The sequence below is a fragment of the Hibiscus syriacus genome, unplaced genomic scaffold, assembly GCF_006381635.1.
Source record: "Hibiscus syriacus cultivar Baekdansim isolate YM2019G1 unplaced genomic scaffold, ASM638163v2 tig00110126_pilon, whole genome shotgun sequence".
In the NCBI taxonomy this organism is placed as follows: Eukaryota; Viridiplantae; Streptophyta; class Magnoliopsida; order Malvales; family Malvaceae; genus Hibiscus; species Hibiscus syriacus.
Window position 1 is genome coordinate 329,806 of NW_024062601.1, and position 27,027 is coordinate 356,832.

Below are 27,027 nucleotides of genomic sequence, written 5' to 3' on the forward strand. Positions count from 1 at the left end.
TACTGTGCGAACATTTATTGGGGCAACACCTTATTGTTTAGTCTATGAGGTGGAAGCAGTATTACCAATTGAAGTTGAGATCACATTATTATCCTAAAGGAGGACAAATTGGAAAAGAATGAATGTATCTAAGCTTGATTTAATCAATTAAACCTTATTGATGAGAATCAATTGAAAGCTATTTACCTTGAGCAAATGCATTAGAAATGGACAAGAAAATACATCTAAGAGAATTCCAAGAGGATGATCTAGTGCTGAAAAAGATTTTGCCTATACATAAAGATTTTTGGGGGAAATTGATGCCTAATTGGGAAGGGCCATACGTTGTAAAAAAGACCTTTTCCGGAGAAGCGTTGATCTTGGCAGAAATGGATGGGAAAGTTCTGAGAAACCAAATAAACTTAGATTCTATCAAGAAATATTATACTTGAAGAAGGAAAAATGACAAAAAGGAAAAAGAGGTATTCAAAATAGTTGAAGTCTTATACTCATCCAGCAAAAAAAAAAATCCAGCAAAGAAAGAAAAAAAGAAAAAAGATGAAAAAGGAAAAATGAGAAAAAGAAGAAAAAAAGGAAAGAAGAAAAAAGGGGAGAAATTGAATCAAGATGGGTGACTCCAGGGAGCCTCAAGTTACAAGATGGATCAAGTACAATTAATTCAGATATTCATATTCAACAAGAAGAGCAAGAAATGATGAAAATATGAAAAATGGAAATTAATCAAAAATTCTCAGCAAAGCAGATCCAAGTCAAGCAAAGCAAGATTGAAGGCATCTAAAGAGAATATCTTCAGATTTCATTCCGCCTCTCAAGATTGATTTTTATTTGCAAAAGTTGGTTTTTAAAATCTTTAATGCATGATATAAAAAATGATAAAAGGGGGTTCAAGATGTAATTTTTAAATAACATTTTGAAACCAAATGAGGATTCGAGTTGAAAACCTGAAAAGGCGGCTCGAATATTGAATGGTGCAACAATGACATAAGAGATGATTTTAAGCTCTTAAATGAAGCACTACACATCCCAAATACGTTCCTGAGATTATGGAAACGAGAAGCATCTCTACAAGATGAACATAATAACTATTTCTTCAAGTTAGTGGAAGCCCGAAGCGACATACTGAACCAACTTAAAAGAACCTACTCTACCAGAATCCACCTACACCTTAAATCAGTCAATAATTTTGACACTTGCCATAGGACTATGATTTTTGAATGATTTAAAAGTGTAGTTGATTTATTGGATATTCATTAAACTTATTGTTTATGATTTGATTATATTGTGAACCTGAAAGGGGTAATACTTTACAAAATTCTTTCATTCTTCAATAAAGAAAGGAGAAAAAACATTTTTAAACAGGACAGTCTCAAATGAGGAAGGTCCTTGAAGTAATTGTAGCTTATTCTACCTCTGTTGTAGAAAAAGAATGAACGAGGCCAGAATAATGAAGCACTTCACATTTTTGAAGGCAAATGGTCCAAGAAGCCAGAAAGTCTGGAGAATTGAAATTGTGACACTCTCCTATGACATTATTAGTAGCTCATCAAGAAAGATTATCGTTTATCTCATGCTGAGGGAGATAAGCATACCAGACATATTATTTTCCCCAACCATCAATTTATGTTCTCTAGAAGATTACATCATATAGCCATGAACAAGTCACTACCTGCACTCTGGTTATACCGTGATGCTGGCTCAAGTCTTGATACATCATTGCTACTTCTTCTATGCCGATCATTTTCTTTGTCAAGATGATATCCATTATGTCCTTCAGAAGATTACTGAATTTGAATTTGAGGACTTATGGCACATAATAAGACATTGGAATAGAATCTACCCTTATAGTCCTTTTATATAGGGTAACATTGGTTACAGGATTCCAAAAGTTGAAGATGACCAGTTTTACTGTCAACTAAACCGTTCCATGATTCGAAAAGAGTGGGATATATTGGAGTAGCAGAAGAGACAGCTGTCGTAACAGTCATTGCAAGAAAATGCACCAACAAAAATCTTCTAGTTCATCCTGATGATGTTTATTTCTTCCAGTAAGGTTGTTACGCTGGATGCCACTGACAACAAGGTCGAATTCAACAAATCTACTCATCAATTGCTCCAACCGATCATCATTCAATTCTTGCACATCTGTTTTCAAAGATATGCCAAGACAGTAGAAGGCGACCTTTGCATCATTGATCACAGAGAAAAGAGACAGGACATTGATACCACCATGGAACATGTATCTATACAGATCCTCGTGTATGGTTTTTAGGGAAACCTAGAAGCATTTCCACCTCATCAGGTTCAAGTGGAACAATTTTATTCCTTCCAACCCATACCAGATTCTATTTTCAGCATTCATCAAGAACATACTTCTGGACACTCGAAGGTGGCTCATTGTCATAAGCTTCAAGAGCCTTACAGATCCTTTCTGTCAATTTGGCGCTTCCTGCACATGTTTATAAATAGTTCAACTTTGTTCTTGGATCCCATGAAGGCCATCATTTCTTTGTTAATGGAAAAACATCAGCACATGGAGAAAACAAGATAAAAAGAAATCTGTTCTCAATTGGCAGAATTATGAATATAGCCCTTTTCAGTGTAGTAGCATGAAAATGCTTCGAATCTACAAATTCTGGCTCTACATCAAATAAGTACTATGATATTCCAGTCCAAACATTAACTGGAGCAAGTGCCACGTTCTCATAGTAGAAATAAGAAGACCCAATAGCATCTTCTGGAAGTGTTCTTTGAGTTATCTGATCTGCTTCGGTAGGAACCACAAAATCAATCATTGGATTTGAAAGATGAATTTGCTCATAGTAGAAATAAGAAGACCCAATAGCATCTTCTGGAAGTGTTCTTTGAGTTATCTGATCTGGTTCGGTAGGAACCCCAGAACCAATCATTGGAATTAAAAGATGAACTGAATGATCGTCTTCATTAAGAAGCTTCTTTTCAAGCTTCTTCTGCTTATTCCTTTTCCAAAAATCATAGCTCGAGTTTTGCCTTTTCTTGTAATTAGGATCATTGCATAATGGATTCCTATCTTCTATCAGAAGAAGTGTGTCAGCAACCTTAGCCATTTGAGTAGCACATATAAAATCTGTCAATTCTACAATTGATGAATCTGGACCACATCTCTCCATGGTTATTGAAGTCTCAGCCTTTGAGAATCCTATTTTTGTCAAGTATAACAATTTACTCTCCTCATCAGAATCAGAATTCATGATTTCCTCGATATTAGAAGAACTATAAATATCTGTGAAATCATCCTGAAAGATCGCTTTATAATCAGATGAGTTGTTATCAGAATCAACATGTTGCATGGGTGTGGATTTTTCAGGAGCCTGTATCACTGTATATGTAGTCTTGCTATTGCATCAGATTACTATTTGCATAAATTGGTTTCTCTCCCACAGAAAAGTATATTTCAGAGATGGCTTTCACTGAAAGATGATAAGCCACTGTGTTAGCCTGGAACGGATTACCAAGCTATTTTTACTGCTCTGTCCGACTAAATCCCTCCAGATACAGAAAATGGTCACCTCATTCAGAAGACACATATCTCAGACGTTTCTGTCAGAATGATTGAGTACTTCTTAAGTTTGTGACAATATGAAGAGAATTTCTCCAGTTACTTGATAATATTACTGTTTAGTGACACCAGAATGAGAGTATTCAACATAAACAGATTTGGGGCATGAATAAAGCCACAAGTACCTACAATAGTTCATTGTCAAAATTGGACCTCGTGGGGATCATGACATTTCAGTTAAACAGACATTGAGAGTGAATCAGAAGCAGAATATTGAGGCATCTTGAAAGCCCATTTCAAACAGCAATAGAATATTGGGGCATTTTGAAGGCTCACAACAATATGAATATTTGGGCATTCTTAGAGGCTCATCTTAACAAGAAGTAATGTTGAGCACACTTTTAACATCTGTATCAGCAAATGTTGGGGCATTTTAAAGGTTCCTTCAGACAGATCCATGTGGGGCATTTTGAAGGCTCGGATTAACAAGAAGCAAATATCAGGGCATGCTGAAAGCCCATTTCAATCAGAATCAGGACTGTTGATGCATTTTGAACACTTGTATTAGCCAATGTTGGGGCATGCTGAAGACCCATATCATCCTGTGTCGAGATCATTGACTTGAACAAATATTTCTAATGAGACATAAAGATATGAAGAATGAAAATGGTGAAACAGTGACAGTCGAGCTGATTATACATAATTGCTTCATTCATTAGGCAGTTATATCAGGGTCCTGTTGTTGAACAAATATTTATTCAGCAAGCATGGTTTCAAATACCCAATCTTCTTAAACAATGTGTCACATGACAGTGTGTTCTTTGTTAAGCTACATCATGGTTGCATGAATAAAGATGTTCCCTTTGTAGACCATTCGATCCAAAGATCAGTTCCTCGAGACCTCGAAATATGAATTTGGCCTTTTATGTGTCGGTGATAATTGAAAATATTTCTTTGAGATTCCTGTCAGTTAGTTTCAACCATACTGTTGAGGTTACAAAGCTGTTTTTCATATCAGTTTTGTTTACTTGATGACATTGAAGAGAGAAGCTCATGTATATTGCTCTTTCCCGATATTACTGGGGTTATCATTGACAACTAGACTAAACCGAGTTTTCATCTATTTGGTTTATCATGTGCGTTTCATCACTGTCGCAACAGTCTTTCGGTTGGGCCCCGGAATCGGGCTTCGACTTGAATAAATTGGGTTAGAGTCGCCACCGATCATTTATTTAAAAATAAATGGGTTGACCGGATACCTTGTAATTTACCTGATCTGCGTCTTACCAAAGATGTGTCGGATTCGGGAGTCGGTTATAGTCAAGGAAGGGTTAGCACCCTTGAACTATCCTTTCGGTACTACGTAATTTCCAGTTGTCTTTAGTTAAGAAAAATGTAAATTTAAATTAAGAGGTAAAATAGCGATCTCGACTACTTAAAATTGATTGATTTGAAAGCGAACCTTTTAAGAGTCAAAATGTGTATTAGAAAAGGTGATGAAAATAAATTAAAATTGAAAAATAAAGAAAACGAAATGAAGAACAAAATAACAATAAATGATACACCAAAAGTAACATAATCGACATGGAGATATAGAACATGAAGGAAATAAGAATGAAGACAAGTATGCCAACATATGATAAGGTAAAAAAAATGAAAGAATAAAGAAATAAGAAATAAGACACAATAAAACAAAAAAAGAAAAGAATAAATAAATAAAGAAAGCATAATAAAAGTGAAATAAAATAATATATACAAATGTAAAATAATAAGAATGAAATAAAATGTATATATAAAAAAATGTAAAACAATAGCGTATAAAGTAAAATAAATAAAATAAATAAAAACATATAATAATATTAATACCATATATATATAATAACTAAATATGAGAGAGAGGAAAAAATATATATAATAATACTAGAAAAACTAAATAATGAAAATAAATATAATAATAAAAAGTAAAGGAATAATAAGATAAAATACAAAATATATACATATATATATATATATATATATATAGCATATAAGTAAAATAATAATATACTAATAATACATATATACGAGAGTGAAATAAAAAACTAATAATAATATAAAATATATATAAATATTATAATGTAATATAAAAAGATAATTAAAATTAAAATCCAGAAAAAGGATTAAATTGAAAGAACTACAAGCTAGAGGTCAAAATTCAAAGCAATATTAAGGGTTAATTTCGATTTGGGGGGTGAAATAACTCTTCAGAATCAACGAAGGACCCAAAGAGTAGTTTGCCCTAATTATTTCGAAAACACGCGGATCGGGTCGATCGATGTATAAAAGCCAAATTTTTTTTGAAAGTCTTCATTTCTCTCTTCTTCACACGAGAGAGCCCTCTCTCTCTCAACATTTTCTCTGTTATGTTCTTCCTGGATGAAGAACAAGAGCCGGTTTTCCAGAATCCGGCCGTTGTGCCGCCTCACCGCCGCCGTTGAACGTCGCCGGCCGCCGTTCATCGATGACAAAACTCGAAAAAAAATTGATTTTCTAAAAGCTCTTTCCCTCCTCGTTTCAAAAATCCAGATAGTTTTTTCACAAAATCAAGCCTCGGGGGCTAGATCTACGGAAGTAGATCCCGAAAACGCCCCTTGTTCATCGGTTGGAAAAGTTTTTTTTTTGGGTTGTCTTTCGAATCAAAACGCAGTACAAGGCATAGAAATCAACATGCAAAGGCAGAAAACGGATGAACAAAGGTAAAAACACTGCTACCTTTTTATTTCCTTTCGATTACAATAGCTCTGATTTGCCTCGCGAATTTTTGAGTATTTTGTGCCTAAAGCTCTCTGGTATTTCTCCTATGAATCCCCCCTATACTGTGTGATTACATTGAATATTTATAGTCTAATATTTGGAGTGTTTGAGTCCTATAAAAAATCTAACTCCGTTATTTGTTGGTGGTGTCTTGCGAGACCCTTGCGCCGGAGAAAACGGGGTTGGTGGTGTGGGAGAAACGTGCAAGCTGAGGGGTCCTCGGGTAAGCGGCCAACCTTCTAAGGGTTCTCTTCTCGATTTCAGTGGTTTTTTCTGGATAACTCCGATGCTTGATATACTGCAGAATGTCGTAGTACCAAGGCTTAGTGTCTTTCACTGCTTTAATTTGGTAATAATGAGCCGGGTACTCATACGACTGCATGTTAATTGGCATCATTTCAGACTCCCCACCAGCCTTGAATGTGGCTGCCAAGGTAGCTAGAGCGTCAGCCATTTGATTTTCTTCTCTAGGCACGTAGTGGAAGGTGACTTCGTCGAATTCTTCGAGCAGATCCAACACTAGTTTTCGGTACTCTAACAGCTTTATATCCTTGGTTTCCCACTCTCCTCGGAGCTGATAGATTACTAAGGCTGAGTCTCCATACACCCGCAAAGTCTTTATATTTTTCCCCAGTGCAGCCCGGATTCCCAAGACACAGGCTTCATATTCTGCCATGTTATTGGTGCAATCGAAGTTCAGTCTGCTGGTAAATGGGTAGTGATTCCCTTCTGGGGAGATTAGGATTGCCCCGATGCTATGTCCTAGTGCATTTGATGCCCCATCGAAGTGCATTCTCCAGGAACTGTCCGCTGAAATGCTTGCTTCTTCTAAAGATATGGTCATTAAGTCTTCGTCTGGGAAATCAAAGTCCAGCGGCTCATAGCTCTCATCAGTTCTACTTGCCAAAAAATCGGATATGGCACTGCCTTTTACTGCTTTTTGGCTCACATATTCGATGTCGAATTCAGACAAAAGCATCTGCCATCGGGCTAACCTTCCGGATAGAGCAGGTACACCTATCATGTATTTTAATGGATCTAACTTGGAAATCAGCCAAGTAGTGTGATACAGCATGTATTGCCGGAGTCTTTTTGTAGCCCAGACCAGAGCACAACAAACCTTCTCAATAGGAGGATATCAGATCTCGCCATCGGTGAATTTCTTGCTTAGATAATAGATGGCTCTTTCCTTCTTCCCGGACTCGTCATGTTGACCCAGGACACACCCCATGGAGTTCTCGAATATGGAGAGATACAAGAACAGAGGTTTGCCTGGGATAGGGGACATCAGGATAGGAGTGTGAGATAAGTACTCTTTTACCTTCTCGAATGCAATCTGGCAGTTTTCATCCCATGCTCCAGGGCTGTTTTTTCGAAGAAAGCGAAAAATTGGATCACACTTGTCGGTTAACTGAGATATAAACCGAGCTATGTAATTCAATCTTCCTAAAAAACCTCGGACCTCCTTTTGTGTTCGTGGTAGAGGTAGACTCTGGATAGCCTTGACTTTATCAGAATCAACCTCAATGCCTTTTCTGCTGACTACAAAGCCTAATAGCTTCCCGGATGTCACCTCGAAGGTACACTTGTTAGGGTTCAGCCGTAACTGGAACTTCCTCAATCTCTGGAAGAGTTTTCTCAAATTCTTGATATGTTCATTCTCAGTCTGTGCCTTGACAATCATGTCGTCGACATAAACCTCGATTTCTTTGTGCATCATGTCGTGGAATAGGGTCACCATAGCTCTCTGATATATTGCCCCAGCATTCTTTAATCCGAAAGGCATCACTTTGTAACAGAAAGTTCCCCACATTGTGACGAAAGTGGTTTTCTCCATGTCTTTGGGATGCATCTTGATCTGATTGTACCCCGAAAATCCATCCATGAATGAAAAGTAGGCGTTCCCGGCTGTATTGTCCACCAGAGTGTCTATGTGTGGCAGAGGAAAGTTGTCCTTGGGACTTGCCTTGTTAAGGTCTCGGTAATCGACACACATGCGTACTTTCCCATCCTTCTTCGGCACATGCACTATATTGGCCACCCACTCCGGGTATTTGGCTACTTGAAGAAAACCGGCATCAAATTGCTTCTTGACTTCTTCCTTGATCTTAAGGAGCATTTCTGGTCGCATTCTTCTCAGTTTTTGCTGCACAGGTTTGAATTCTGGTTTGATTGGCAGTTTGTGAACTACCATATCTGTGCCTAGTCCCGGTATGTCTTGATACGACCAAGCGAACACATCTCTGTACTCCTGAAGTAAAACTACCAGGTTTTGTCTTGCTTCAGTCGAAAGAGTTGTGCCGATTTTAACCTCCTTTCGATCTTCTTCAGTGCCCAAATTTAAGATTTCGATCGCCTCCTCATGTGGTAGTATTTGCTTTTCTTCTCTTTCTATCATTCTCAACAATTCGGTAGGCAAGTTGTACTCCTCTTCATTATCGCCTTTATCAAATTCCCCAAGACAAATGGTTGATTCAAAATCCACCTCCGGATCAGGATCATCAGTGTCCACATTATCGTTATCTGGGAACCTGAAAGGAGGAAAATGTGCATGTGTGAGAGGATAATATCCCACACGGAGCGGTCAAGAACTAACTTTGAGAGTAACTGGAAATGCAATACTGGAATGAAGGAGATAGATAATGAATTCAAAAATAAAAGAAAATTTTGTTTGCCATTGAAAAGAAAAATGCATCTTTTATTAAACTTAAACAAAATGTTTATTCACCCTTACAAAATATCCCCTATTGCCCCGGGTATAGGCAAATAGGGATAGTTTGAATATTACTCTGAAAGATTCTTGTAAACCACAGGTAGTTCTTCCACCGACCAACTGCTAGGCACGAACCCATGTGGCAGAGGGCATATCCTGGATCTATCTCCGTTGTCGACATCTTCTGTGGTCACGGCATTGATGTTCAGATCTTCCAGAGCCATTTCTAACTCGGATATGGTGGTCTCAAACACATAACCACCTGCCTTGAATGTTCTGAAAAGCGGCGGGAATGTCATAGGCTTCCATTGGAGTTCGTTTCTAGTCAATCTGGCCAATCTTCTCTCCCGGTTCTTTTGGATCTCCTTTCTCTTTTCATGATAACTGGGCTGAAAACCGAGCCCAAATTGGTCTAATTTTGAGATAGGAAGGATAGGATTGATCATTCCTTGCAAATATTTCCCAAAACCTCTCCCGGTTCTGGCGCCTCAGCCCAGGGTTTGCTTGATCTCCATCCTTGTGTATTTGGAGAGTCGAGGTCTTGGGATTCTCTTTCCTTCCGCCACAAATGTGGCATTCACAAACTCCAAGGAGCGGAATGAACATTCTACCTCTTCCTCGTCTACTTCGATGTATGGAGCCTCCGTGGTCACGCTTGCCACGATATCTTCCTCAGCGTTGATAATTACTAAGGCCCCGTCAATAACAAATTTAACTTTTTGGTGCAACGTGGAGGGTACTGCACCTGCTTGATGAATCCACGACCTTCCCAAAAGACAGCTATAGGATGACATGATATCTATCACAAGGAACTCTACATCATAGGTGGCTGGTCCGATGGTCAATGGTACCTCGATCTTTCCAATTACCTCTCTTTTGGTCCCATCAAATGCTCAGACCACATTCTGACAAGCTCTCATATGAGAGGTATCTATTGGTAGCCTCTTCAATGTAATCGAAGGCATCACGTTCAGGGCTGAACCATTATCGATTAAGACACTTGGTAAAGCGTGCCCCTTACAGTAGGTAGTAATGTGTAACGCCTTTGTTCGGCCTCTTCCTCTGGATGGAATCTCATCATCTGAAAACGAGATGAGATTATCAGCTTGAATATTGTTCACCAGTCGATCCATCTTGCTGACTAGTATGTCTTGTGGCACGAACGTTTGATTAAGGACATTCAACATCGCTTCTCGGTGTGCTTCCGAGCTTAAAAATAGTGTTAGCATTGAAGTACGTGTAGGTAAGTTATGGAGCTGTTCTACAATGCCGTACTCACTGTGCTTTAAGATCTTGAGGAACTCTTTAGCTTCTTCCTCCTTTATAGGTTCATTGACAACTAGCACATCTTCTTTGAATGGCTCAAGTGGTCTTTGCCCCACTTTGCTATCGCATCCTTTGGAAGTACTCACCTGGCATTCGTACTTCCATGGCACTTACCGATTGTCCTTATATTGAAAAGGCCGAGGTGCTGTGATTACCACCTTTGCTGGTGTTGTCACCGTCATATTTGCCTTAGGGGTAATTATCAAAGGACTACCCCTACCAAGTCTCCTGTCTGATGATTCTCCGGTGGCACAAACATCTGCTTCCAAAGAATCTTGAATTTCTTCATAAAACTCCAGCTCTTTCCGGTTCATCATGAGCTGGACAAATGATCTAAACTCTGGGCAATCTTGCACTTTATGCCCTTTTAGGTTGTGGTAACAACAATGGTTACCATCTCCCTTTTCTGTCGTATCTGGTATGGTGTAAGAAGCCCCGCCCTTACCATTTGGCTCCATACCCAAGCCAAAGGAGATTTGATCTCTGAAACACTCGATTTAATTTTCTTGCCCCCTTCGGTAGTAACGGCATTGATTCCTGTCTCCTGATGATTGGGTAAGGGATTCTGGGCGACGTTTGGTGCTCCGGAGTTGAAAGTGATCCAATTCTTGTTCCGCATTCGTTGCACAAGTGTTTTGAATACGAGACAACTTTCAATCGAATGCCCCTGCACACCGCCATGGTATTCGCAGTGAGCGTTCTCGTCATACCATTTCGAGTAAGGGGATTTATTGGATTCATAGGATAAGGTGACACTGCATGAGTGTCGAAGAGCTGTTGGTATAATTCTTTATACGTCATGGGAATGGGGTCAAACTGCTCCATTTTCCTTTCTCTTCTTGGTTCTCTCTGGTTCTGTCTAGAAGTACCGGATGGTACAGTTACTGCGGAATTTGAGCTTGAGATCGTAACCCCCTTGCTGACGCTGTAGGTGTTTACATTGTTGATCTCTCGCTCTTTGTTTTTCATGGGAGGTTTTTTACTGGAGTCTCCTCCCTCAATCTTTCCTTGTTTAATGGCCAACTCGATCATTTCACAGGCCATGACTAAATCTGAGAAACTTCCCGATGTGATTGCTACCAAGTGCCCGAAGTAAGGTGCCTTCAAGGTCTGTACAAACAGCTTTCTTGTTTCCTTTTCATCCAAGGGTAGATGAACTTGCACAGATAAATCCCTCCATCTCTGTGCGTACTGTCGGAAACTCTCATTGTGTTTCTTCTCTAGGCTTTGTAACATGACCCGGTCTGGTCTCATATCGTTGATATGCTTATACTGCTCCAAGAAAGACTTGGCTAAGTCTTTCCACGTCTTGATATGAGTCCGGCTAAGCTGGTTGTACCACCGAGTAGCTGAACTGGATAGGCTCTCCTGAAAGCAATGGATCAGGAGTTGGTCATTCCCCCGTACCCTGTCATCTTCCGACAGAACATAGTGATATGGGCCAAAGGGCAGCTGTTCCCGTCGAACTTCTCAAACTCAGGAACCTTAAATTTTGGTGGAAGCACCAAATCGGGAACCAAGCTTAGTTCTATCGCATCAACACCATAATAATCATGGTCTCCCTTGACCATCTTCATTTGGTCTTCAAACATCCTGATCTTTTCTTCCATCTTCTTCGCCTTATCCTCCTCGTCAAAATCCGGGATAGGGCAGTCGTCCAGATGACTGTCAGGCTTTGCACCAGAAGTCTATAAATTTGCCGCTGATACAGCTTTCCCTCTAGCGGCAAATGAGTCACCTTGCAGTACGGGTAAGGTCTCGGATGAGGCAACCACTTGTGGGGTCGGTGGTATGGTTATCCCCTCAGATAGAGCTTCTCCGGATGCACTTGTATGTTGTTGTAAACCAGATAACTTAGCCACGATCTGGTCGACTAGGGACTCCGTGCTTTTCTTTATGGACTCCATGGTACGTTGACTGTTCTGAGCCATCTTGTCCTCCAATTCCTTTTGAAGTCTTGCCATGTTCTCCTCGAGTTTTTCCATTCTGACATCCATTTGTTTTTTTCTTTGCACGAGTGTTGTGAGGGTGATGCGTATCTATTGCTTGCGGTGGTAAGCTTGGTGTCTGAGACATGTTCTGTTAGTTAATACGAATGTAAAAACATGGAAAATATAAAATAAACAAACATGAAATATAAAACACAAGAAATGCAATGCATGATGTATGCAATTGGAGGCATTGATCCAGAAAAGTGTTCATTATTATAAATAACCCTTATTCAGACAAAAATGTTTTATCTTTTAAGAGACATACAAACAAATTAAAGGTACATTCAGACTAAATCCTCTAGACCCCGAACAGCTTCCAGTAGGTTGACAAGTCTTATGCCTTCATCTGTCATTGGTTGAATGCCCTGTCGAACCACTCCAGCTTCCCTTGCTAGACCGTGAAGATGACGGGTTGCTTTTTGTACTTGATCCAGGAAATCTCGGATGGTTGCATCTCGGGCCCTCACCCTTCGCTGTGCTTGTTCCCAACGGAAACGCCATTGTAATCCTCCGTCGAAGGGCACCATCTGAAGCTCGTTTGCTTGCCTCTTGAACCCATCTACAATAGCTTCTAACTCAGCTATTGTCTTGCCATCTTTCTCGTGCTGTTTTTCTAAGTCAGCTACCCGAACTCTCAAGCGCTGGTTCTGATATTGACTATCTGCCAAGCGTCTTTGGGCAGTCTTCATCTGTTCCTTCCAAGCTCTCTCATCAGGCCCCTCGAACTTCCTTTTCGAGCTATGAGCCTCATCTTTCCAGTATTCAGAGGTTACCTTCAATTTGGCGTTATCCTTGACCTTATCTTGATACCCCTTTCTCAAGTCTTCGAACTCAAAACAGACTCTTTTCTGTTCTCTTTCCAGTTTATCTGCCCGATCTTTCTGAGAGTCAGCATCTAGCTTCCACTGATAGCGCTCGGCTTTAAGTTCCTTTATCCTTTGCTTCATCTCACTATTCACGGCTTCAAACTCGGTCTTGGCTATCTCGAGTTCAGAAGGGACATGCCTGAGATGTTCTTCCATGGTTCGGGTGTCATCACAGTCTGGCACAGGGATGTTGTCATTCTTTCTCAATCTTCGCCACTCCACATAATCCAGAGTGAGCATGCTTCTGGCAGCTACAACATCCATCCGGAATACTTTCCTCCACGAATCGGCTGCTTCTTTGATCATCTTCTCATAGCTGTCGCCGTGATACTCAAACTCTGACCTAGCCAACCCGCATGTTGCTGGGACAAACTGACGTGCTCCATACTGTCTAAGTGCTAATAGCGGAGCATACCCGACTGCTCCCCAAAGTCCAAGTAAGGTCACAGTGTCAGAGTCACCACATAGGAAAAGAACGTCACTGAGAAATAGCCAGGGGGCTCTCCAGACAATATCCCGATCCTGAAGATGCGTAAAGACCTTTATCCATTTTTCCTTCGAGGCGCCTTCATGCCATTTTAAGGTGATAAATTCACCTAGAGGTGAATAGGTGGTGCTGAAACGGCGGTAGGTAACCCCGTTAGTCTTCCAGAAGTGGCTGTGAATCCAGACCTGAAGGAGCTGAATGCACCCGGTGAATCTTCCTCCGCCAGTTCTTCGGCAATGGTTGAGAGATCGAAAGGTCTCGGCCAAGATGGCTGGTGCTGGGTTAACTCGTTTAGAAAGTTGCTCAAATAGTTCCACCACGGCAGCGCCAATGCACCCCAAAGCTTTCGGAAAGCTGATCAAACTGTACAGACCCAGTGCAAAAAGGTCTATAGTCTTCCACTCATCAGGGTGGTTTTTCATTAGTTGCTTTATGTGGATCCATTCAATTCCTTCTCCACTGCCTCTACGCTGAGTCCGATCGATTACCCATTTCTCATCTACTCCTGCAACTTTGGCCAGTGCATTCTTGAAGGACTGGCTTTTGATGTGTTTAATGTAGGCTCGCTCAAGCTTGATGCTTTCACAATGCAGCAGTGTAGTGTATTCTTCGATGGTGGGAACCATGTCCTCTTGGTTAAAAGTGAAGCAACTATATCCCGGGTTCCAGAATTGAACCATGGCTCTGATTAAGGGCTCATCAGTCTTAACATGAAGCAAGAGTGCAATGTCACCGTACCATTGGCTGAACTTCTGTCTTCGATCATTCTTCCAACTGTCCCAGATATCTTGAAGTTCTTGTACATTGTTCTGTTTTAGGCTGATAGGGGTGTAGCGAACCAACTCTGACACATAGCTTCCTTGAAGATTGTCTCCCTTTTCACTTTGAGCCTTCTCGGACCATAGTCGTGCCTCAGCGTTTTCAATCTCTTGAATTACAACACCTTTGTCCATGGATTCAGATTATTTGAGTTTTAATAAATACCTTTTTAGGGATCAATGGCCTCTTGTTATGATGCAAATGCTAAAAACAAACACAAAGGCAAAAAAAAAAGTTAGTAAAATGGAAATAAATAAAAATAAAAAAAATAAATGGTAAAGGAAAAAACATAAGGAAGAAAAAAAAAGGTTAGGAAAGAAATGTCCTAGGTTTTGGAATATGGTTTTGGGGTAGGCTCTATTTATTCAAAGTCTCCCGGTTTAGGTTCTAAAAAATGGTACCCGAGTTCTCCTTGCTGGCACCCTCTTGGGCCGACCAGACCCTTAGTCCTAAACCCATCACAGGCTTGTGTGGACTAAGTTAAACTCGAGAGGACACATTCCCTTATGCCCATACGGAGAATAAATTCACACGAAAGCATAAGGTATATGAATCCCGAAGGCTACTTGCTAGGCCCATACGGTGAATAAATTCACACGAAGGCGTCGCTTTCACCCCCACTTAAAACGGGTTTGGAGCTCGGGTTTAGAGCCTTAGATGAAAAATCTTTGAAGGCTGAAATCATGAGAAAACGATTAGTCCAACTATTTACTCGAAAATATAATCAAAAGTAAGTAATAAGGATAAAAAAATTACCTTAAAATTCAAACTTACCCTTTTCGTTAAAAAGACAACTGGAAATTACCTTAGCCTGACTCACTTACCTGTGTCCCCAGCATAGTCGCCAAGCTGTCGCAACAGTCTTTCGGTTGGGCCCCGGAATTGGGCTTCGACTTGAATAAATTGGGTTAGAGTCGCCACCGATCATTTATTTAAAAATAAATGGGTTGACCGGATACCTTATAATTTACCTGATCTACGTCTTACCAAAGATGTGTCGGATTCGGGAGTCGGTTATAGTCAAGGAAGGGTTAGCACCCTTGAACTATCCTTTCGGTACTACGTAATTTCCAGTTGTCTTTAGTTAAGAAAAATGTAAATTTAAATTAAGAGGTAAAATAGCGATCTCGACTACTTAAAATTGATTGATTTGAAAGCAAACCTTTTAAGAGTCAAAATGTGTATTAGAAAAGGTGATGAAAATAAATTAAAATTGAAAAATAAAGAAAACGAAATGAAGAACAAAATAACAATAAATGATACACCAAAAGTAACATAATCGACATGGAGATATAGAACATGAAGGAAATAAGAATGAAGACAAGTATGCCAACATATGATAAGGTAAAAAAAATGAAAGAATAAAGAAATAAGAAAATAAGACACAATAAAACGAAAAAAGAAAAGAATAAATAAATAAGGAAAGCATAATAAAAGTGAAATAAAATAATATATACAAATGTAAAATAATAAGAATGAAATAAAATGTACATATGTATATATAAAAAAATGTAAAATAATAGCGTATAAAGTAAAATAAATAAAATTAATAAAAACATATAATAATATTAATACCATATATATATAATAACTAAATATGAGAGAGAGGAAAAAAATATATATAATAATACTAGAAAAACTAAATAATGAAAATAAATATAATAATAAAAAGTAAAGGAATAATAAGATAAAATACAAAATATATATATATATATATATATATATATATATATATAGCATATAAGTAAAATAATAATATACTAATAATACATATATACGAGAGTGAAATAAAAAACTAATAATAATATAAAATATATATAAATATTATAATGTAATATAAAAAGATAATTAAAATTAAAATCCAGAAAAAGGATTAAATTGAAAGAACTACAAGCTAGAGGTCAAAATTCAAAGCAATATTAAGGGTTAATTTCGATTTGGGGGGTGAAATAACTCTTCAGAATCAACGAAGGACCCAAAGAGTAGTTTGCCCTAATTATTTCTAAAACACGCGGATCGGGTTGATCGATGTATAAAAGCCAAAATTTTTTTGAAAGTCTTCATTTCTCTCTTCTTCGTACGAGAGAGCCCTCTCTCTGTCAACATTTTCTCTGTTATGTTCTTCCTGGATGAAGAACAAGAGCCGGTTTTCCAGAATCCGGCCGTTGTGCCACCTCACCGCCGCCGTTGAACGGCACCGGCCGCCGTTCATCGGCGACAAAACTAAAAAAAAATTGATTTTCTAAAGCTCTTTCCCTCCTCGTTTCAAAAATCCAGATAGTTTTTCACAAAATCAAGCCTCGGGGGCTAGATCTACGGAAGTAGATCTCGAAAACGCCCCTTGTTCATCGGCTGGAAAAGTGTTTTTTTTTGGGTTGTCTTTCGAATCAAAACGCAGTACAAGGCATAGAAATCAACATGCAAAGGCAGAAAACGGATGAAAAAAGGTAAAAACACTGCTACCTTTTTATTTCCTTTCGATTACAATAGCTCTGATTTGCCTCGCGAATTTTTGAGTATTTTGTGCCTAAAGCTCTCTGGTATTTCTCCTATGAATCCCCCCTCTACTGCGTGATTACATTGAATATTTATAGTCTAATATTTGGAGTGTTTGAGTCCTATAAAAAATCTAACTCCGTTATTTGTTGGTGGTGTCTTGCGAGACCCTTGCGCCGGAGAAAACGGGGTCGGTGGTGTGGGAGAAACGTGCAAGCTGAGGGGTCCTCGGGTAAGCGACGCCGCTTGGAATGCTAGGGTTCTGAAAACCCTAGCCCACTGTATGTTTGGGGTTCTGTTGGATCTGGGCCACCTGTACTTGGGCCATTTATTATTATTTTATTTGTAAAGGGCCTGTACACAAACATAAAAAATATGTAAGTTGTATATTATGTAATGTGGTTAGAAATTATTATACGAAATAACAGTATTTAAAACTGATGAAATTTAGTGTCTTCAATCCCCAACATCAATAATTCTACGGATATCTTTCCATACATGACTCTTATAGTGGGTGTGTTTCTAATTCCTACAACGCTCATTACAGAAGAAAACGTGATCAGTATTACATTTGCCTTTGCCCGAGATGATATCAAGATTTGTTGGTATCTCCTATTCAATTCGACACCAGTATATTTTGTGAATTTGACCAACTTTTTGGTCATACCAACATCACACTTGAATCCCCATTGAGTTTTGTTCTCAAATGGTCTTGTGACATCATTCAAAATCTTTGAACACTAGGCAAAGAGCTTCAATAATTGAGAAATCTTGGCAGAAGCCACAGAAAAGGATGAATGTGTTGTCAAACGCTTTACGAATGTCTGAACTAAAACCACATGAGATGAATAATGTGTTGTCAAATGTTTTACGAACCAGTTATTCTGATGTTGAACCAATGTTGTGATCATATGGTTTCCATTTTTGATCCAAGATGAAGTTTATCTTCTTCAACTTCAAGATTATAAGATGAGATATGATGAAGATTTCTTTCCACAGAAGGAGAGCTAAAATTTTAACCACAAGAAACTAGTTGAACGACAGGTTGTGGTTAAGCATCTCGACATGATATGGTCCAAGTTGCTGTATTCGAGATTGCATTAAATATGGGGACATGAAAGGAATTGAAATAAATCTTCCTTATGATGTGTTTCAAGAGTCAAATTAGAACAGACTCTACTCCCCTAATTAATCCCTGCTGAGTCAGGCATATCTACATCTACACTCTTCAAAGATGATAGATTCCCTTTTAAAAAATGACAGATTCTCTTTTCAAAGATGAAAGCTTTATCGGATTTCAGCACAACTCCAAGCAAAAAAAAAGTTGGTGTTATCAGACAAAATGGGGCATCAAGGTCATAGTTCTGACTACGACAAGAGTTCCACAAATGAAACAATTCTTCTGAGGCTTTCATGAAGAAGACATAAAGATACAAGTTGATCAGATGGTTCTTCAGAAATGCAAGCTTGATAGCATAAGTTGCTACACTGATATCCAGAGGTGACGCTGGCAATAAATGATGAAGTGGAGGAAATACTCAGTTCACCAATCTGAAATCAAATAACTTAACATTCATGCATCATATTAAGAAATTTGCAAAAATAGATGCATCTTCATTCATTTTATCTATGTTGAATTTTGACAGGAATTTCAAAAATTTTAGCAAAGATTTAAATCCATCATTCGATGAATCAACATTGCCAGAGAAAGTTCATAATGAGAAGAACTCATCAGAAGAAGGAAGAAGAACTTCATAATGAGAAGAATTTGTTCAACCTTTTGCTCAAATCCATCATCTGATGGATCAACTTTTCCAGGAAAAAGTTCATAATGAGAAGAACTCATCTGAAGAAGGAAGAAGAAATTCATAATGAGAAGAATTTGTTCAACCTTTTGCTCAAATCCATAATTTGATGGATCAGCTTTTCCAGAGAAAGTTCATAATGAGTAGAACTCATCTGAAGAAGGAAGAAGAAATTCATAATGAGAAGAATTTGTTCAACCTTTTGCTCAAATCCATCATTTGATGGATCAGCTTTTCCAGAGAAAGTTCATAATGAGATCTGAAGAAGGAAGAAGAAATTCATAATGAGAAGAATTTGTTCAACCTTTTGCTCAAATCCATCATTTGATGGATCAGCTTTTCCAGAGAAAGTTCATAATGAGAAGAACTCATCTGAAGAAGGAAGAAGAAATTCATAATGAGAAGAATTTGTTCAACCTTTTGCTCAAATCCATCATTTGATGGATCAGCTTTTCTAGAAAAAGTTCATAATGAGAAGAACTCATCTGAAGAAGGAAGAAGAAATTCATAATGAGAAGAATTTGTTCAACCTTTTGCTCAAATCCATCATTTGATGGATCAGCTTTTCCAGAGAAAGTTCATAATGAGAAGAACTCATCTGAAGAAGGAAGAAGAAATTCATAATGAGAAGAATTTGTTCAACCTTTTGCTCAAATCCATCATTTGATGGATCAACTTTTCCAGAAAAAGTTCATAATGAGAAGAACTTGTTCAACTTTTTGCTTAAATTAATCACTCAGTGGAACAGCAGTACCAGTTAGAGTTCATAATGAGAAGAACTCATCTAAAGAAGGAAGAAGAAGTTCATAATGAGAAGAACTTGTTCAACTTTTCGCTTGAATTCATCATTCTATGGATCAACATTACCAAGAAGAAGTTTATAATGAGAACTCATCTGAAGAAAGAAGAAGAAGTTCATAATGAGAAGAACTTGTTCAACTTTTCGCTTGAATTCATCATTCGATGGATCAACATTACCAAGAAGAAGTTTATAATGAGAAGAACTCATCTGAAGAAAGAATAAGAAGTTCATAATGAGAAGAACTTGTTCAACTTTTCGCTTGAATTTATCATTCGATGGACCAGCATTGCCAGGGCGAGTTCATAATAAGAAGAACTCATCTGAGGAAGGAATAAGAAGTTCATAATGAGAAGAACTTGTTCAATCTTTTGCATGATTCTATCACAGAAGGAGATAGATCAGCATCAACATTTCCAGATTACATCACATAAGGAGATAAATTGTCATCCCCAGTGGAAAAGTTCATAATTAGAAGAACTAATCCCAAAGAAGAAATTATTCAACATTACCATCATAATCAAGTGAAGTCAAATGGATAAAAAATTTTATTATCTTTTCATCTTTGCCCTATTCTTGTTAACACAAGAATGAGCAAAGAGGGGCAGCTGAAGATACTAATTTTTTTTACCCATTTTATTTATATATTTATTATTATTATTATCATTATTTATTATTAAATTTGTTATTAATATTATTAAATATTACAAAGCCCAATTACAAGAACTCAGGCCCAGTTTGCAAGCCTAAACAATGTGGCCCAGATACAGAAGCCCAACATAAACCCTAAAACCCAACTAGGGTTTCTCATCTCATGCCCCAGCCGCCATTGCTCACAGCCGTTGGATCTAGCCAAAATCCAACGGTCCTGATGCTTCCAGACGAAAACCCTAGGGTATGATACCCTAGGGAAACCACGCGGCGCCGCCTCAGCTATCTCCAAGCTTCCAACCGTCGCTTCACTGCCAAGTGGTCCAATGCCCCACTGTCAACGCCTCCACCGCCATTGTCGACACACCAGTACCACGACGACACCAATAGAAGACTCCAGAAGCACCTCGTTTCTGCCCCACGTTGAAACTCTATGGTGAGTCACCACCATAGTCCGGTGACTCACCTAGGATCACCATTTGAGACCGGTCCGAGAGCCACACCGTCGATGGCTATAAAAACCATCGACCATACCTGCAACAAAAAAAGGAGACAGAGAGAAGAAAAAAAAACACCAACAGAGAAGGAGCAACCAATAGCAAACCCAAAGCAGAGCAAACCCACAACACAGCAACCAAAAACAAAAGAAAAGAAAGGAGAGAAGCTTACCAAGGAAGCCACGACCGCCGGACCTCTCCAAACGTCACCAAAAACCTTCGAAAATCGAAGGTACTTTCTTAGATTTGCTCCGATCGGGAGCTATTTAAGAGAAAAGAACACCGGAACCGTCATTAGGACGGTCCGATCTACGTTTTAGTGTAAAAAAAAATTTTCGACCACCGAAGGCGGTGGCCGGCGGCGGGGTCAATGCCGGTGAACGGCTGTCGGCTGGTGTGCTTCTCTCTGTTTTAGAGAGAAGTGAGAGAGTTTTAAACCCTCTCAGAGAAGAGAGAGAGAGGGAAGAAAAGAAATGAGAGCTGGCCCTTCGGGCCAGTCGATTTCGGGCTTTAAATAGCCCTTCCCGAACGACGTCGTTTCGGGGAGGGCTATTTGTGTAATTAACTAAGGGTTAAATCCCGTCCGTAGTCCCTTAACTTGTAATTCTTACATTTTAGTCACTAAATCAAATTTATAATCCTTTTAATTTGGTCTCTAAATTTTATTTATTTATATTTTAGCCTTTAACCGTAATTATAAATATTTTAGATAAAATACATATTTAGTCCTTTAGTTTTAATAAATAATATTTTAATCCTGAGTATATATTTTTAATTTATTTTAATCTGATATTCGAATTTTATATAATTTTATTTTAGTCACCAAATTAATAAATAAGGAAAATGGTATGTTTAATCCCTATAATTTTAAATAATTAATTATGAATTAGGTATTTAATTTCATTAGATTATAATTTAGTCACTATTTTTAAATATTTTCATTTATTATAAAGTTTTATTGCTTTTAAATATATAGTTCTAATTGTATTTTTATTTATGTTTTAATTTTACTTGTTTACATTTTTAAATATTATTTTTTTAGTCATATAAATATATATACAATAAATAATAATTTATATTTTACATAAATTATTTTTATCATATTTTAATATTTATTTATTTTTCAATATCGAAGAAAAGGGCAGTCTTAATACAACTGGATGTCCTATTCTGGTATTTTAAAATTAAATATTATAAAAATTATAATTTAAATTATTATATTGTTAATATTTATTAATATCAAAGAAAAGAGCTGTCTTAAGGCACCTAGAAGTCCTTTTCTGATATTTCTAAATAAATAAATATTTTACTTATAAATGTATATAAATATTTTTTCATAATTATAATTTTGAAATAATAGGATTATAAATTAAATATCTTTGAATTCTTAAATTTCTAATAATAGAGACAAGTTATAATTAATAAAGTACCAATTTTGGGCGTTGTAGGGGTGCTAATCCTTCCCTAAACGTAACCGACCACAAATCATTTATTTAAAAAGAACGAATTTTTGGTTATAAACGCAGATCAGTTCATCTTTTAACTGATGTTTTCTTAAAACTCGTTTAAAAGATAATTTTTAGGTATTCGACCTACCTGACCTAAAAGGCCGATGGCGACTCCCAAATTATTTTATTTATTCATATCACTTTTCCCGTCAAATAAAAAAATTCATGCCCGGACCAAAACCGGTTACGACACCAACTACAATACAAAATCACTTCAGTTTCCCACTGCCTCCATCTTCTAATTAATAGCCTAGCTGTTAATAGAAACAATTCAATAATTATTAGCATCCCAATAAATACATCTCCAAAACCCCATTTTTAACCTAAATTTGTAATCCCCATTAACTCTATTAAAATCGTAAACTTAAAATTAAGTTATCTTATAGTTCTCAAGCTTTCAAACAGCTCGAGCGTGTAGAAATTGTCTTCATCGGCAAAAAAAAAAACGATCCCGTCGAGCTTATGCCGTTCAATATGTTCCAAAGCGGCATTTCTCTGATGAACAGTTCTCTCCTTCACGCTGCTAGAGTTGAGCGTAGACACCAAGTGCCGATACATAACCCCGGTTTTCCTCAAAATCTCTTCCGTCTCAAGCGACGCAGCTTTCTCATCCACCACCATCCAAACCAACGGCGGCTTCACTAACCTTAAAACGTGCCCTAACCTGTTCAAGAAATACGACTGGAATCCCCGATTACAAGTCGGCGTAATGACGATTAACTGCTTCAACGGCTCGATTAAATCGGCAACTTCCTTTTGTTCCGCCAATCTCGTATTGACGCCCAATGAAACAGAAGAAACATCCTGATAGTCCAATTGGAGGTTGACAGGTGGCGGCTTGAGGTCGGGGAAAGCGAAATCCTTGGTACGGACATCGGTATCCGTGTATCCAAACGGAGCAACTCCGAAAACAAATCCTATTACGAAAAATAAGAGACACCTACAAAAAGACCGCCGCCATCCTTTGCGGTACACTAAATTTACGGCGGTGAACAAAGGCCGTAAATGCGAAGACGAGGAAGAAAAGGGGAAGTGTTTACCACTTCCGTTGGTTAAAAACTTGTTAGCCGGAGAGGAGAACCCGGCGCCGTTCTGGTATGAACGGTCGCGATGTGCTGGCGAGAGAGCTCGGCGGATCGAAGCCATTGGATTAGTAAATTAAAGGAAAATCACATAATTGGATCTTTAAGGTTTGAGTGAAGTTTAAGGGCAGAGCTGGAATTTTGGTTTGAGCGCGGAGGGGGAGAGCTTCGGTGGTGTTTGTTTTTGCAGAGGTAAAAGGTCTGCAGTCTGCGTATTATATCTATAGATATCTGCAGCAGAAGAGGTGGACTAAAAGTCTGCAGTCTACAAGAAGAAGACTGTTTATTTTTAACGTCTACAAACTGCTAAAATGAACTGAAATATAAATAAACTGATTTTTTAAATTTAAAAGAGTTTTACAATACTAAGTTTTAAATAATTTTATTTTACAATACTGAAATTTAAATAATTCATATAACTACAATAATAAATTATTTAAAATAAATCAATATATATTTTAAAATAAATCAATCAAACTTAATAAATTATTTAAAATAAATCAATTCATACAACTACAATAATAAATCAATCCATATTTTAAAATAAATCAATCAATCCATACAAATAAATTATTTAAAATAAATCAATCCATACAACTACAATAATAAATCAATCTATATTTTAAAATAAATCAATCCATACAAATAAATTATTTAAAATAAATCAATCCATACTAATAAATTATTTAAAATAAATCAATCCATATTTTAAAATAAATCAATCCATACTAATAAATTATTTAAAATAAATCAATCCATACTAATAAATTATTTAAAATAAATCAATCCATACAACTACAATAATAAATCAATCCATATTTTAAAATAAATCAATTCATACAAATAAATTATTTAAAATAAATCAATCCATACTAATAAATTATTTAAAATAAATCAATCCATATTTTAAAATAAATCAATCCATACTAATAAATTATTTAAAATAAATCAATTCATACAACTACAATAATAAATCAATCCATATTTTAAAATAAATCAATCCATACAAATAAATTATTTAAAATAAATCAATTCATACTAATAAATTATTTAAAATAAATCAATCCATATTTTAAAATAAATCAATCTATACTAATAAATTATTTAAAATAAATCAATCCATACAACTACGATAATAAATCAATACATATTTGAAAATAAATCAATCCATACAAATAAATTATTTAAAGTAAATCAATCTATACTAATAAATTATTTAAAATAAATCAATCCATATTTTAAAATAAATCAATCCATACTAATAAATTATTTAAAATAAATCAATCCATATTTTAAAATAAATCAATCCATACTAATAAATTATTTAAAATAAATCAATCTATAAAACTACAATAATAAATCAATCCATATTTTAAAATAAATAAATAAATCAATCCATACAAATAAATTATTTAAAATAAATCAATCCATACAACTACAATAATAAATCAATCTATATTTTAAAATAAATAAATCCATACAAATAAATTATTTAAAATAAATCAATCTATATTTTAAAATAAATCAATCCATACTAATAAATTATTTAAAATAAATCAATCCATATTTTAAAATAAATCAATCTATACTAATAAATTATTTAAAATAAATCAATCCATATTTTATAATAATTTATTTTAAAATAAATTATTTTATAATAAATTATTTTATAATAAATTATTTTAAAATAAATTATTTTAAAACAAATTATTTTAAAATAAATAACCTTATTAAATTATTTAAAATTATTTTAATAAATAAATATATTTTATAATTATTCTTGAAGAGGTTTAAAGACCTTTGAAGACATAAAACCAAGTCTGCACCAAGAAGACCTCGGGCAGACGTTTGAAGAACTTCTGTCTTCTAAAAAACAAACAGTCTGCGAAGCCTAATGTCTGCGTGTGGTTTGCGCGACGCAGATATAAGTACTTTGAAGAGCTTGCACAGTAAAAACAAACACCACCTTCGTCTTCGTTTTAGTTTTCACTAATAATTAATGGTAAAGAACAATAATATATTTTATTCACTCTTCAATTATTAAAAATTATAAAATAATTTTTTAATTATAAGAGTTGTTTTGTTGAGTTTCTCGATTATTAAAAGTTACAAAATAGTTATTCGATTATTCATTATATTCTAAACTCGTCTTTTACTATTAAAAATTTAATAATTGTCTGAACTAGACGTTAGTATGCTGATTGAGATATGATAAAATTTGATCTCATAAACTCAAACGACTTTATCATATCTCAGTCAGCATGTTAACGTCTAGCTTAGATGATTGCTAATTTTTAACAACAAAAATACGAGTTTGGAACATATGAATAGTCATGTAATTATTTTGTAATTTTTAAAAGTTGAATGACTTAACAAAAAAAAAATGGTTGTCCCTTGTTCCTATATGTAATGGGGTAAGGGGGATGTCAGATAGTAGGCTGCTCCCAACACTAGGTTGAGAGCAGTTTCCGTAGGAGACCTCCAAATTATGAAATGCCCTCCATGAGACTCAATCCCACGACCTCAAAGTTAAGAACCTTGTGCTCTACCAACTTTCTATAGTTAAAGAATTATTTTGTAATTTTTAATAGTTAAAGTATTCAATAAAATAATATCCTATAATTATATCACTATTTAACATAAACATTAAGTTTAATAAAAAATAATAATCATTTTTTTTCTTTAAGTACCTAAATTATTTTTTTGTCAAACTAAATCCTTAAACTATTATATATAACTATTTTAAGTACCTATAATATTTTTTGGTCAAAATAAGTCCCTAAATTATGGTTTTTTTAACTTTAAATCCCAATTATTTTTTGATCAAATCAAATACCTAATTTTATATAACGTGCAACATTTTATTGGTCAAAAAATATGTTTCTAACTGAAAAATGATAGAACTTAAAATGATTAAATATAATAATTTAAAGAATTAATTTGAAAAAATAATTTAAATCCTTAAAGTAAAAAATATACATATAGTTTAATTACTTACTTTTACTTTAATCCATAAAAATTTTATATTTAAAACTTTAATCCATTTTTCAAAACGACATTATAATCTTGTTTTATATAAAAAGTGCACTTATATTTATTACAATTCAAAAATAAATTAAAGAAATTTCAAATTAAATAGTTATTGTTGTGATGGATTTATTATAGCAGTAATAAACAGAACCGAGTACAGGCGAAGTGCATTAGGGCATCTCTAGTTTTATTATGGGTTGATGTGATATTGTTGTTAATCATTATAATATTTCCAAATAAAATCAATTTATACTGTACTTAACGAGAACAATCTAACTGCCTTCTATTCTTACATGAGTTTAATTAAGGATGTTACTGTTTGTAGACAATTAAGTTTAACTTATGATATGCATATTCTTTATAGATATTTTCATCATTTGCTTCCCTATCCTCTATTATTTTAATTTTGATTTGACTCTTTAAAATTGTTCTACACGTGTTTGTATCTAATATTATTATTCATTTTGAGATAGTTTTTAAAACAATTCTTCTAAACCTTTTTCCTTTAAATTTCTCTGAGTTTTTAGTGAATTCAATACATCTTTTCATGCACAATGGACCTCTTTTCTTTACCTTTAAGAAGTTATTTGTTGTTGTTCAAAAAGGTTTTTTCTTTACTTGGTCTTGGA

At 35.9% G+C, this 27,027-nt stretch overlaps 1 protein-coding gene across 1 annotated transcript in view; it reads right to left on the minus strand.

Moving 5' to 3' along the window:
• The window catches only part of LOC120215614 (probable beta-1,4-xylosyltransferase IRX9H), a 32,012-nt gene extending 8,542 nt beyond the window's left edge, over window positions 1-23,470 (minus strand). The window contains exon 1 of the mRNA XM_039213253.1: window positions 22,666-23,470. Coding sequence (XP_039069184.1) covers window positions 22,666-23,432 — 767 coding nt within the window. The 5' untranslated portion in view covers window positions 23,433-23,470. The remainder of the gene's footprint in view (window positions 1-22,665) is intronic.
• Between the last annotated feature and the right edge of the window lie 3,557 nt (window positions 23,471-27,027).